Raw genomic sequence first — 11252 nt, 5'->3', positions numbered from 1 at the left:
GCTCATGGTTGCTGTTCCTTTCAACCATTTGTCCTTTTCAAAGAAAATGCATTTCGCCTTGTTTATTTTGGGTGTTGTTAATACTCTCTGTGGAAATTTTGTAACCCGATATAATTATTTCTGATTCACAAAATTTATTTTGAAATAGCTTCAAGGTCTCTCTTCAATGTAAAATGACTACTGCACTTTCTGTGGTATTTTATCGTGGGATTTCATTGTCGAAAATTCCTGCAGCTTTTAACATTAGTTCGTAATTTCTGACTTGAGCAACACGCAGGAAAGTCTTCCAATAGTAAAAGAACCAAAGATTTTTTGAGGAAGCATTTCCGAAGACTCTCGTAATGCAATTTGCCCTCTTTTCGCTCGTAGTATATAAATCAGCTCAGCAGCTGGATCCTCAAAGGCATAAACACGTCTGTGACCATTAGCTATATACACACGCTTCTTAATTGCTCTTTGGTATTATAACCTTACAAACCGTCCCATCTATAAAGTATTTGATTTGTTATAAGAGTTGGGGGACAGTCGATAAAACTGGGCGAAATCCATATATTTTGTACAATGCAGAATTCCCAAATATTACAATCAACTGCATGGCAATTATAGCTATGGTATGACCCCATGTTATTAAGTATTGTAACAGCCGTATTATTAGTTATGACAAACTTAACATGTTTAGCAGCATTTTTTGCAAAAACATTTTAAAGCATAAAAACAGCTAAAGGTTCCATTACATTTAGGTTCATTATTGGTTCAAATGGAAAATAGTGTTTTTTCCTTTCAAGTTGACGATATCATAAACAAAATGAAAAAACTTCGTCAAAAATATAAAGGGGAGAAAGATAAGACAAATAGGAGTGGAACTAGAAAAATGAAGCCAAGGGAATATTTTTCTAAACTGGATGCAATACTTGGAACAAGACACAACACAAAAACCCCCGTAGTAATGGACACTTCGTTTGTAGAGTACGGAAATGATAATATTGCTAGTGATAGTGAAGGAGACCATGAAAGTGGAAATGATGGTGTGTTTTGCTTTTATTGTCATTTACTATAATTTGTAGTAAACAAAATTCATTTTGACAGATGACTTTCGGCAATATGCCATGCAATATTTGGATGTATTGTGAAATTAGATGACAACATTCTAATATTTATTCTTTTCATACACTGGTAAAGCAGGTGAAAAAGAGAACATTCAGCCTGAAGAAAGCCTAAAAGATGTTAATGAAACTCAAGATGGTTTTGAAATTACTCAATTTGATGATTAAAAGCCGTATAAGCAGTATAAAAAGGCAGTCGACATGGGAATCAAGTAAGCTACCAGTGGCTAAAAGAAAGAAAATCAGTAATTTCAAAAATTGCCATGATGTGCATAGCTTTGAATGAAACATCTGAAAGAGAAATGGAGAGGTAAGACCTCAGTGTTACCTCATTGGAAAATATTTTACAATTATCCAAAAAGAATTTTTTTTGATAATATTTACAACTACAAAACATTTCTGCTTCATTAACATATCTCAGTGGGAACTACGCATTGAATTTTGAAAACTGTTTGATTCGTGGAAAAGCTTTAAGTCAGGACAATTAATCCCCTTCTACAAGACATCGCTTGCTTTTCTGTTTAGTACAATTTTTATGTGCTTAAATTATCTCTATTTTGTTTGTGTATTTAGACGTTTAATGGCAGAGAATGAAAGGTATCAGAAAAAAATGGATTTCCAATTAAAGATGATGGAGCTGGAAAATCAACGTAGACTTCAAGAAAGGAAACATGAAATAAGAGTCAGTGGCCTTCTTATGGGAAATAATAAACAAACTCATAATGTACCCCAGACGTTTATCCATTATCAAAATCCGCCACCAACCAGTTTTAGTGGTTTTTCACCAAGTTCCTAATATATCAACCAACTTAGTACAATTCCATTAAATGTATCTGATGACTCTTCTGACACTAGTTCTTCAGACAATGTGGATGGTTTGCGTTCGTACTATTCCCTTTGATAGTATATGTTAATACATTATGTATTCATTATGTTCAAGATTTGTTACGATTCAAAAGCATATAAATACATTTTATAGTAGTTTAAGAGTGAAGTAACTTCGATTTCAACTTAATTGAATATTTTAATCGTCCTGATCCAATGTCATGACCCACAGCTGACATAAGGAAGTTTGCAAAATGGTCTCTTAATATAACAGAATCATCTTGAGAATGAGTGTTGTCCAAAGAATCTGGTTGAGGAACGTTTTTGTTGCTTGGGTCGATTCCTCCATCAAGTTTAACTAGTCTCTTCATTATTCAGTTCACATATATTGTGTAATATTCATGATGCAGCAACAACAATTATAAGATTACTTTTATGATAAAAGAGTTCTGAATCCACCGAATCGAATTGTTTGACACCATTTTGAATTTGAATTTTTGGCGGCATATTGTATATTGTCTCGTATATTTCCCTTCAGCTGTGGAGTTTTGTTTATCACAGTAACACTTCTGGGCCACCGTACATGACTACTCTCTTAAGGAATCTACGAAATCTCCCCTTCCATCGACCGAACCATTTTCCACTGTAACCCTAGCCATGCTTAAACGACAATTAAAACTTCTATGCAGTCGTAATATATTGGGGTTTTCCGGATATGGTTTTAAGATATGGTTTTATGGTTTTAAGGTAGTAAGGGATAAGCAGGATCTCCAAGAATAACAGGACGGACAAATTTCCATCCAACGTTGCCTCGCTTATTTTCAGGCAAAAGTTTGCTTTGTTCCCCAATTTTAAAAATTTCGGAATTTGATGATGCATCACGAACACTGCCTGGTCAGCCGCTGACAATATTCTGAAATAATTATCTACAGTCAACGACCGCATGCATAACAACACTATGATATCCTTTACGGTTGACATAATCAGCATGATTCATTTTTGGAGCAAGGATGGGAATATGTGTACGTCGATGGCCCTAAAACAACCAGGAAATCCCCATTTACTGTTGTAAGTATCTAAAATATCTTCCAATTTGTGTGCTTTAGGTAAATGGATAAATGTTGATCTCAGTTTTTTAACTACTACTGTGCACACATCTTATAACACACCGGTATAAAAATTATCTTGACACTCCAAATAAGTTTGCAACTGTGCGATACTCCGCTGTTGATGATAAAAAATAGAAAGTTATGGCGACTCTTTTTTGGCACAGAAATAGGCCTACGTAGGATTGTTGTTTTTCGCTTGATATCATTCTCGATTACTTCACGAACAAAATCAAACGTTTTTCTTGTAACTCTAAATTTTTCGTACCACTGCGCATCAGTATAAAACGTATCTGCCATACGAAACCACGCATCTGTACGTGGATGCATCCATACTTTTCGTTCTTTGGGTGCTTTTAAAACAAGACACATGAAGGCAATTAATCGAATTTTTTCATATATTTTTCTTTCATTTTTCTAATCATATTTCTGTGTTTTTTCTTACATCTCAACACCTTATTTTCCCAATGAAGTTCACTGTTCTTTTTGATTTCTTGAGTATAAAATAAAATAACCTTTTCGTCAACTTGCGCCGCCATATTGCTTCTGACTAAACAATGGACTCAGCATGCCTAGTTCAACATTTACCTACGTTTTTACCGTATTCGGCACGGACAAAGATTGTTGGCACGGCACATAAGAAGCCAAATGTAAACGTGCCGTGCCGTGTTCAAACTAAAATCATCCGTGTCCTGAAATAAGAAAAATTAAAAAATAATATGTATACTCTAATTTGCAAGAATATCTGATTGTTAAAACAGGAAAGTATATACATGAATTTGAAATTTTGTATTGTCATCCAGCCCAGCTTATATCAATAACTTTAAGATTGAAAATTATAGAGAACTTTATTAAAAATTAAAACCTAATCAACTAACTAAAGATTGGTAAGATTCAGTACACATGCTCTTATGCGGCGCTGCATGCTTGCTCGACACGTATGTAAAATGTACGTACAAGTAATGTAACATGTCTAAACTAGAATCTCATTTTGCTTTGTAAATGTTTTATTTCCGGGATTTCATTACAGCAAACTCGTTAATTATCGACGAAATGTCAATGCCACGAAGCAGATAATTTTCGATGCTAAGTAAAACAAGGCTGTTTAATTGCTCCTCTGTCATACATGATCGTAGCTGATTCTTGATTAGCTTAAGTTTAGAAAAGGACCGTTCTCCAGAACAGTACGAGATCATGAGACTAAGATAGATCCACAGTGCAATTACAGTGTTCGGAAATGCAGTTTCCTGATTGTTCTTCAGAAGAAGTCTGTACATGCACAATTCCAATGAATCCGCGTCAATTGTGACATCATTGCTATCTTTCGCTGTGTCATCTTCGCCGTCAGATTCATCAGATGATGTTTCGTTCATAGCTGCTAAACAAGTTCCAGAAACATTAGTTACGTCTAATGATTTCACAGCAAAATGTATGATGAGAAAACCAGAAAACTGTAATACTTCATCAGACAATCCGGCTTCTAGATCTACCGGGTAACCCTCTAGAAGAATCTTGGCATTTTCGTTCACTTCTGCAACTGAAAATTTCTTGAGCTTTCATGGAAAGCCAAATCTTGCAGCAATTCTGATGTATGCGCTCAGTCGTTTCCACAAATCAGCGTCAATTCTGTCGACTATGACAAGGAACGTATCCGTACGGAACTTATTGGCAGAGGATTGCAACACTTCGGGCGCTGATCCTGATTCGTCGCAACGGCGATTTCTCTGTCGCACCCGTTTCTCGTCACCGACGTAATGGTCACATTGACTGAGCTTCTTCCCCTGAGCCTCAAACTCTTCGAATCTTGCGCGTTGCTTACTGATAAAATCCATAAGAAATTCATAGATTGCAACTGTAGAGTTGAGATCTTGGTTGGCCGAATGCAAGGCTTGACTGTTCGCATGAAAACGATGCAGGATGTGATGCCACAGAACTGCCAGAATCCTGGTTTCGAGTTGGTTCTTTTTAGCTGCAAGTCCACGGGCTTCCTCTCGAGTTTCGGGTTTCTCCTCTTCGTCGTCTGTGATTTCTACCAACGCGTCATTAATTTCATCATAGCCTTTGACTAGAGCCTTTGTGGCGTCTACGCGTGCTGACCAGCGAGTATCTGACATGCGTTTGACAGTTGGCAGGCCCTCGCTTGACAGTTGATTCATCAGAACTATCCAACGATGAGGTGGAGCTGAAAAAAAGAGATATAGTCCTTGAAGGAACCTGAAGAATCCAATGGCTGCCGTGCAACAACCTACTGCAGTCTGACCAACCAGATTGATGGAATGTGTGGCACATGGTACATACCCTACCAGATTACATTGTTGAATAATGGCCTACATGCCATTATATTTTCCGCTCATATTGATTACATTATCGTAAGACTGACCGCGGCAATCAGCAATAGCAATGTCATGGGCTTTCAGAAATTCAAGCAAGCTTTCTGCTAGTTCGCTTCCAGTGTGACCTTGCATTTCGAGAAAAGCTACAAATCGCTCAACATGCCCTGATAGTAAAGCATACCGAAGAATCCAGGAGAGTTTGTCAAAATGGGAAATATCAAGTGTCGAGTCCACAGAAACTGAGAAATACTTGGCGGACTTCACCTCCGTATCAAGATGCTCCCGTACGCGATTTGCTAGCAAATGGACCATTTCATCGCAAATTGTCTTTGACAGATAGGAAGTGTGACCCCGTCCCTTGTTTACGGTACATTTGATATGTTGCGCAAGAAATGGGTCGAATATAGCCAGCATTTCCAAATTAGTTACCGTTTCTGGGTGATCCGATGATTTCATTTGAGCCACGAAATGGTAGACCGCGTTCAGATAGGCAACAGATAGATTCTACTATCCGTTGAAGTACAGCACGCCAATAATCGCGTTCTGCGTTGACCTGTTTAACTAGTTCCGACTCAACATGGCAACCAGCATCAGTTTGTTGGAGCAGATGAATCTCAGCCTCTCGGTGCACTTTTTTGGTGCAATGGAATTTTATTCGATGCGTGTTTCCAATCGTTATATCCTTGCTCTCTAAAAACGTTACTGTCGTTCATCAGTTTACATGCAAAGCAGAACACTGCATGCTTAGATGGCGAGTAACAGAGCCATGTTGGAGGTTGTTGCTGTTTGTTGAGCTCATGCGTATATCTTCATTTAATTTCAAACACCGCACTGCATATAACATTCTTACTCATGTGTGTATGTAAACAAGCTTTTCTGGCACTGGCGTTTGTAATTATCTCCCACAGATTTTCTGGAAGATGCGCTAAAATTTGCATCCAACTTTCTACATTTGCTACTTCCTTTTGCTACCCAGTGTTCTTTCATACTTTCTGAAATATTGGGAGGTTACATACCTAAATCACAGGAATAGGCGTTAACTGCAGATGTATCACCAGAAAGAAAGGCCAGATGTTATTGTCAGCGTTTCGTCAGATTGTTCCTACACGGAATCTGTCACTATTGTCGCATTCATGGCCGTATTACTAATGGCCGACTCAGCAGGATTGCATGTAGATTGCAAATCTGTAAGGGCCTGTGCGCTTCAACCAGTTGGGTTGCGGTCACAATTGCCAACGCGAGTCTTTGGAGAAAACAGTGTGGATATCTTAAGGACTTTATCCAAAAATTTACTTTCCCGTGCAACACGTTCTTCTTTTGCCTTGCGTTTTGCCGCTCCAGACACATATTTGCGATTTTATCCCGGTCACGGCTACCGCCACGTCCACCTTGGGAACTCACAGAGCATACAGCTCGTAAGACTCCTCTGTAAAAAAGACGAACACTTTTCGTTTTAAGCCTTTCATTTATTTTACAAACGGCAAGTAAATTACATCTCTGAAGTATTTCTACGCTATCTATTACAATTAATTACTTGCATTTATTTATAGTAACGGTAATTACTACAAAACATAAGTCGGGCCTGCCTTTTATGTCATTAGCAGTACTCACTCCTTCATTGCGTTTCAAGTTCTCACGCGTTGCAACAAAAAAGAAGAATTAACTAAACAAACAAAGAGTCATTTTTGGAGTTACGTTATTTTATATTGCGGGTCTGGGGCCTTATTTCGTCCACCAACGCACCGAAAAAAGTTAAAACTTAAAAAACGCGGGGGCCCGTTAGCGGACGCTCCATCTGCCATATGGTTGATCCGGCCCTGCGTTGGACATGCAGTATTTATGGTATTACTCCTTGTGTACATTCCATTTACAAATTAGGCAGACATGTTGCATATTTAATCTTATAGTGAAGGGGTATGGTGAAATTATAAAAATACTGATAAAATTTATTGTCTGGACCAGAGTCTGCATACAAAGTGCATGATGAGTCTTATGACAGTTTTCATAAAGGCAATTTTTGTGAATTTCTTGAAATTTTGCATGGTTTCACTTTACAGAAATCTGGTTACATTGTTTGTATGATTATTTGACAATTATGGACAGTTAACTGGAATCTTACCTAGCTATTCTAAGTAATTTCATTTATGGTCTAAACATGATTATACAAGATGAATTCTAAATGATATGGATAGTTGCAGTTTTTCTCAGTAACTTGGAGTTAACTGAAGCATCTGGCAAAGAATAATTGTGTTGTATATGTTCTATTAAAAGGTATTGACATTTCAGAGTGAGAGCTTCGGTTTGTGTATGTTAGTTTTGACAGAAAAAATTGAGTTGCTATAGCAGTGTGAACATTAATAATGTTGTCTTTACTATATCTGCTCGTTTTAATGGTGCTAGAGCATTGTTGTAAACAAAATATCATTTTACTTTTATATTTCGTGCTTAGCTCATAAACTGGTTTTGTTGTATAAAGCTGTATTTTTAGTTCACCAATCAAGGTTTTTTGCAAGCTATTGATGCTTTTTGTCCGTTTACAAGAAAATCCAAAGATAATATTAATTATGACTGTATTTGGACTAAGTTTCTCACTCATGGTATATGCATAAATATATAGCTCAGGTGTGTTATTTATGAAGATTTGAAAATGTTTGAAGATTTATAAATATTTTGGTTTTAAACTCCCAAAAAGATGTGATGATAGAATATTGTGACTGTTCAAAAATTGAATTTTACTTCATACTTGACATGCACATGTATATCAGAATAGTTGTGGTTGCATTATTATTTTATGGCTTTATTGTGAATTAATAAATTTTGAGGGCAATTACTAACATTTCTCCTTTAACATAATGTCATTCATTATCATTTTACAGTCAAAAAACTAAAAGTTGCTTTAAGTTTAGTGTGAGTGAACTTAATATTTGCATGTAGAGTCAAGGCCACTAAAAATGACGATGAAGTTGAAATTTTAACCTGAGACAGTAATTTTTATTTTTATTTGTTAGAAACTTATATGCTGTTTGTTTCTATTATAAAAATTGTACATTAAACTTCAATAAAGTACTTATGTCTTACTATACGTAACATTAAAATCATGACGTCATAGAGCGTGGATCTGCATACAATAGCGTGAGCAAAATTTTGCTTTCGTCATTCAAAACCGACTTCGTTGTACAAACTGCCCATATCCGAAAATTTGTTGTTGGTATAAGGCCTCCATGCTTCAACCGTCGTGCAGACTTTCATAACACCTCGTTTTAGGAATGCAAAATTATTATAGGAGTAATCACTAGAAACTGAGTATAATATTCAAACAAAACATCTCCTAACTTTTGTTCGTTAACAAATGCTTATAAACGTTTACAAATGCTTATCAAATCAATAAAATGAAGTATCAATACATTACATAAAAAAAATGCTATCAATAAATATTCTTAATCGAGAACAAATTGCGTGAAAGAATTATTTTGGACTATTTTTACTGATAATTACAAAAAGTAAATTCAAACTTTTAAACAAATTAAACCATAATTGTTCGACAAACTTTCATATGAATTGAATGTCATCATTTTAACTAACGTTGCTATGCGAGTGCACAATTTGTTGATTTTATATCAACATTGCTTAGAAAATGATAAAAATCATCTTTTTTGTATTCTTTCCATGAGCCGTTTATTTATTGTTTATTGTCCAATTTCGTGAAACTCTATCATATATTAATAGAAAAAATGTCCATTCTATTAACATAAATATACTTCTGAACAGCTCTTGCAATTTTCTTATTCAACTGAATTTTTTCCATTCCTTCGAATCCTGAGCCACCTCTAACTTTTCCAAAAAACAGCTCTGAAAACGTTCCACTTACAAACACAGAGATTGCAGAAACAATTGTAGAAGAGTCGTATGTCTCATCAAACAAAAGGATTGCACTTAAAGCAATCGAAAGAAACCCTATGATGGCCAGCACTTGACAACTTAATTTAAAAATCTCATTTGAAATGGGTAAAACTTCATCAGAAACAAACTCGAATAAATCTAAGGGTATTGACGTTTTTACTTTATACTTCATAGCAACTACCTTCTTCATGTATTTGTACTTTTCTTGAGTGTTGCAATAGCACTTGAAAATATTTCTGGAAAGAACTATTGCAAATGTCAAGTAGGGAAGAATAAAATTTACATTAAGGATAATTCCCATGATTACAAACCCAAAAGTTCTAACGGCAAACTGACAAGAAAAGATTACAAGGATTGTAGCGCTAAAAGTTGAATAAAGTCGTAACACTGTAATAAATCCAGCCCACAAGGGTTTTTTGTTGGAACGCAAAATGATGGCGATGTACACAAAATACGGAGAGAGAAATGTAAGACAAACTAGAGATGCAACGAGGAATATTATCAGTGTTACACACAAAGAAATAGGAATAATAAGTAGCCCATAGAAAAGGAATAAATAGAAGAAATGTCAATAATTGCGTCTGAAATTTTTTTGTCGTTAGTTTGTTTGAGAAAACTCGTAATGTTTCTTACACACAAGTCCTTAATTTTCTTTAAGTATTCCTCAATTAAACAGGCGGATTTATTTGTAGCGTCAAGAGCGTCATTGTAAGCTGCACAGCAAATCTTTCTCGAAAGAAAAAATATCGAAATGAAAGGGATAGCAAAGTAAGGGACGATAAGAATTATGTATACAAGAGGTTTTCAAAATTAAAGACAAAAAGATATGAATTGAAAAATTGAAAAAAGCTTTCTTGCTGTGTCGTCAAATTGCTCCGTACCTTTGATGATTAAATAAAGGAAAAGCTTTATGTAAAAGAACATTGGGATGTACAGAAACCAGATAAGACACAACTTAGTACGAACGTCGATATAGGGGAAAAGAAATATTTCTATTTTTTTGAATAATGAATTCAAATCGACAGGTGTACTATCATCTAATGGCAAAGACGATTGAATAAGTGCTGAAGACATGCCTTTTCCTTCAACAGTTATACTCGGTAAACAGCATAAGATCAAAGGCCAATACAAAACCGCTAACCCAACTAAGAAAGCAAGAATTGAATTAAAAACAGCCAACCATTTACTTTCGTGTACGGGCAGTTCGCAATTAACGGCTATGACATGACTATCCTTCGTAAAAGTTCGTTTACAGCATTTGTATCTAAAGTGACCACCATAACCAAACCAGTACTCATGTAGAACTCTATAACATACCACATCGTTTTCACTTATGGCTGTTCTGTGCTTTGCTTCACCGACTTTGTTTAATACATATCGAGCAATTTCCTGATCATGACACGTTGAGTTCAACCTTTCCAAGCATATTCTTTCTTCGCGAGAAGTAATTTCCAAATTAAGTTCCTTGGCTTGATTTTTTAGCAGGCCAAGGGATAAAACATCGTGATCATACGACAATGCCAGAAGAGGTTCTTGATTGCTTTTAGCCCATGTCCATCTTCTTGACAATATTCTGTTTTGACGGGTAGTATTGCTGGCAACATTTAGATTAAAATAAACAATTCTTACTTCTTTCTTTTCAAGACGAGGAAAGATTTCAGTGATGTTTAATGATTCACCGAAAATTGAGCATCTTGGACAGTTTCTTGCAATAACCAATGCTATGTTAAGAAAAAAAAGCGACATCATGAGTTTTCGTGACATGTTTTGCTGTAGTAAGTACCAGTTTGAATAATTTAAAACAAACTTTCTTTATTAATCATTTACCTTTGACGCAATCCTTGAAGTTCTCAAGTAAGCACATTGCTGAATGGGTTGGGATAAAATGTGGATTGCGGACGAAAAGAATAAAATGCGGATTCCCATAATGCGGGTTAATAATACCTACACTCGAGTTTGTGATTTACTAATGACAAGAAGAACTT

At 35.8% G+C, this 11252-nt stretch overlaps 2 protein-coding genes across 2 annotated transcripts; both read right to left on the bottom strand.

Moving 5' to 3' along the window:
* Positions 1–4041: 4041 nt before the first annotated feature.
* Positions 4042–5823, bottom strand: LOC124449135. The gene is made up of 3 exons (XM_047000085.1): positions 5415–5823; positions 4692–5216; positions 4042–4571 (listed from the first exon to the last, which is right to left on the bottom strand). Exons 1-3 carry the CDS (start codon positions 5821–5823, stop codon positions 4042–4044), a joined length of 1464 nt encoding a protein of 487 aa, XP_046856041.1.
* Positions 5824–6739: 916 nt separating this feature from the next.
* Positions 6740–11019, bottom strand: LOC124449134. The gene is made up of 2 exons (XM_047000083.1): positions 10585–11019; positions 6740–6793 (listed from the first exon to the last, which is right to left on the bottom strand). The coding sequence occupies exons 1-2, from the start codon at positions 11014–11016 to the stop codon at positions 6740–6742; spliced, it is 486 nt and encodes a 161-aa protein (XP_046856039.1). The 5' UTR covers positions 11017–11019.
* Positions 11020–11252: the final 233 nt, after the last annotated feature.

Source organism: Xenia sp. Carnegie-2017, unplaced genomic scaffold (assembly GCF_021976095.1).
Source record: "Xenia sp. Carnegie-2017 unplaced genomic scaffold, XeniaSp_v1 HiC_scaffold_23, whole genome shotgun sequence".
Taxonomy (NCBI): Eukaryota; Metazoa; Cnidaria; class Anthozoa; order Malacalcyonacea; family Xeniidae; genus Xenia; species Xenia sp. Carnegie-2017.
Note: the sequence above shows the minus strand (reverse complement) of the source record. Positions and strands in the feature narration are given on the sequence as shown.

What these genes read in the sequence shown, in the direction of transcription:
- LOC124449134 (XM_047000083.1), bottom strand. Translation starts at nt 11,016, where the DNA reads ATGATGTCGCTTTTTTTTCTTAACATAGCATTGGTTATTGCAAGAAAC. An exon ending in CCATAAGTGAAAACGATGTG is followed by an intron (nt 6,794 to 10,584) that starts GTATGTTATAGA and finishes TCTTTTTTACAG; the next exon opens with AGGAGTCTTACGAGCTGTAT.
- LOC124449135 (XM_047000085.1), bottom strand. Translation starts at nt 5,823, where the DNA reads ATGAAATCATCGGATCACCCAGAAACGGTAACTAATTTGGAAATGCTG. An exon ending in TGCTATTGCTGATTGCCGCG is followed by an intron (nt 5,217 to 5,414) that starts GTCAGTCTTACG and finishes TCTTTTTTTCAG; the next exon opens with CTCCACCTCATCGTTGGATA. An exon ending in ATCCTCTGCCAATAAGTTCC is followed by an intron (nt 4,572 to 4,691) that starts GTACGGATACGT and finishes AGAAATTTTCAG; the next exon opens with TTGCAGAAGTGAACGAAAAT.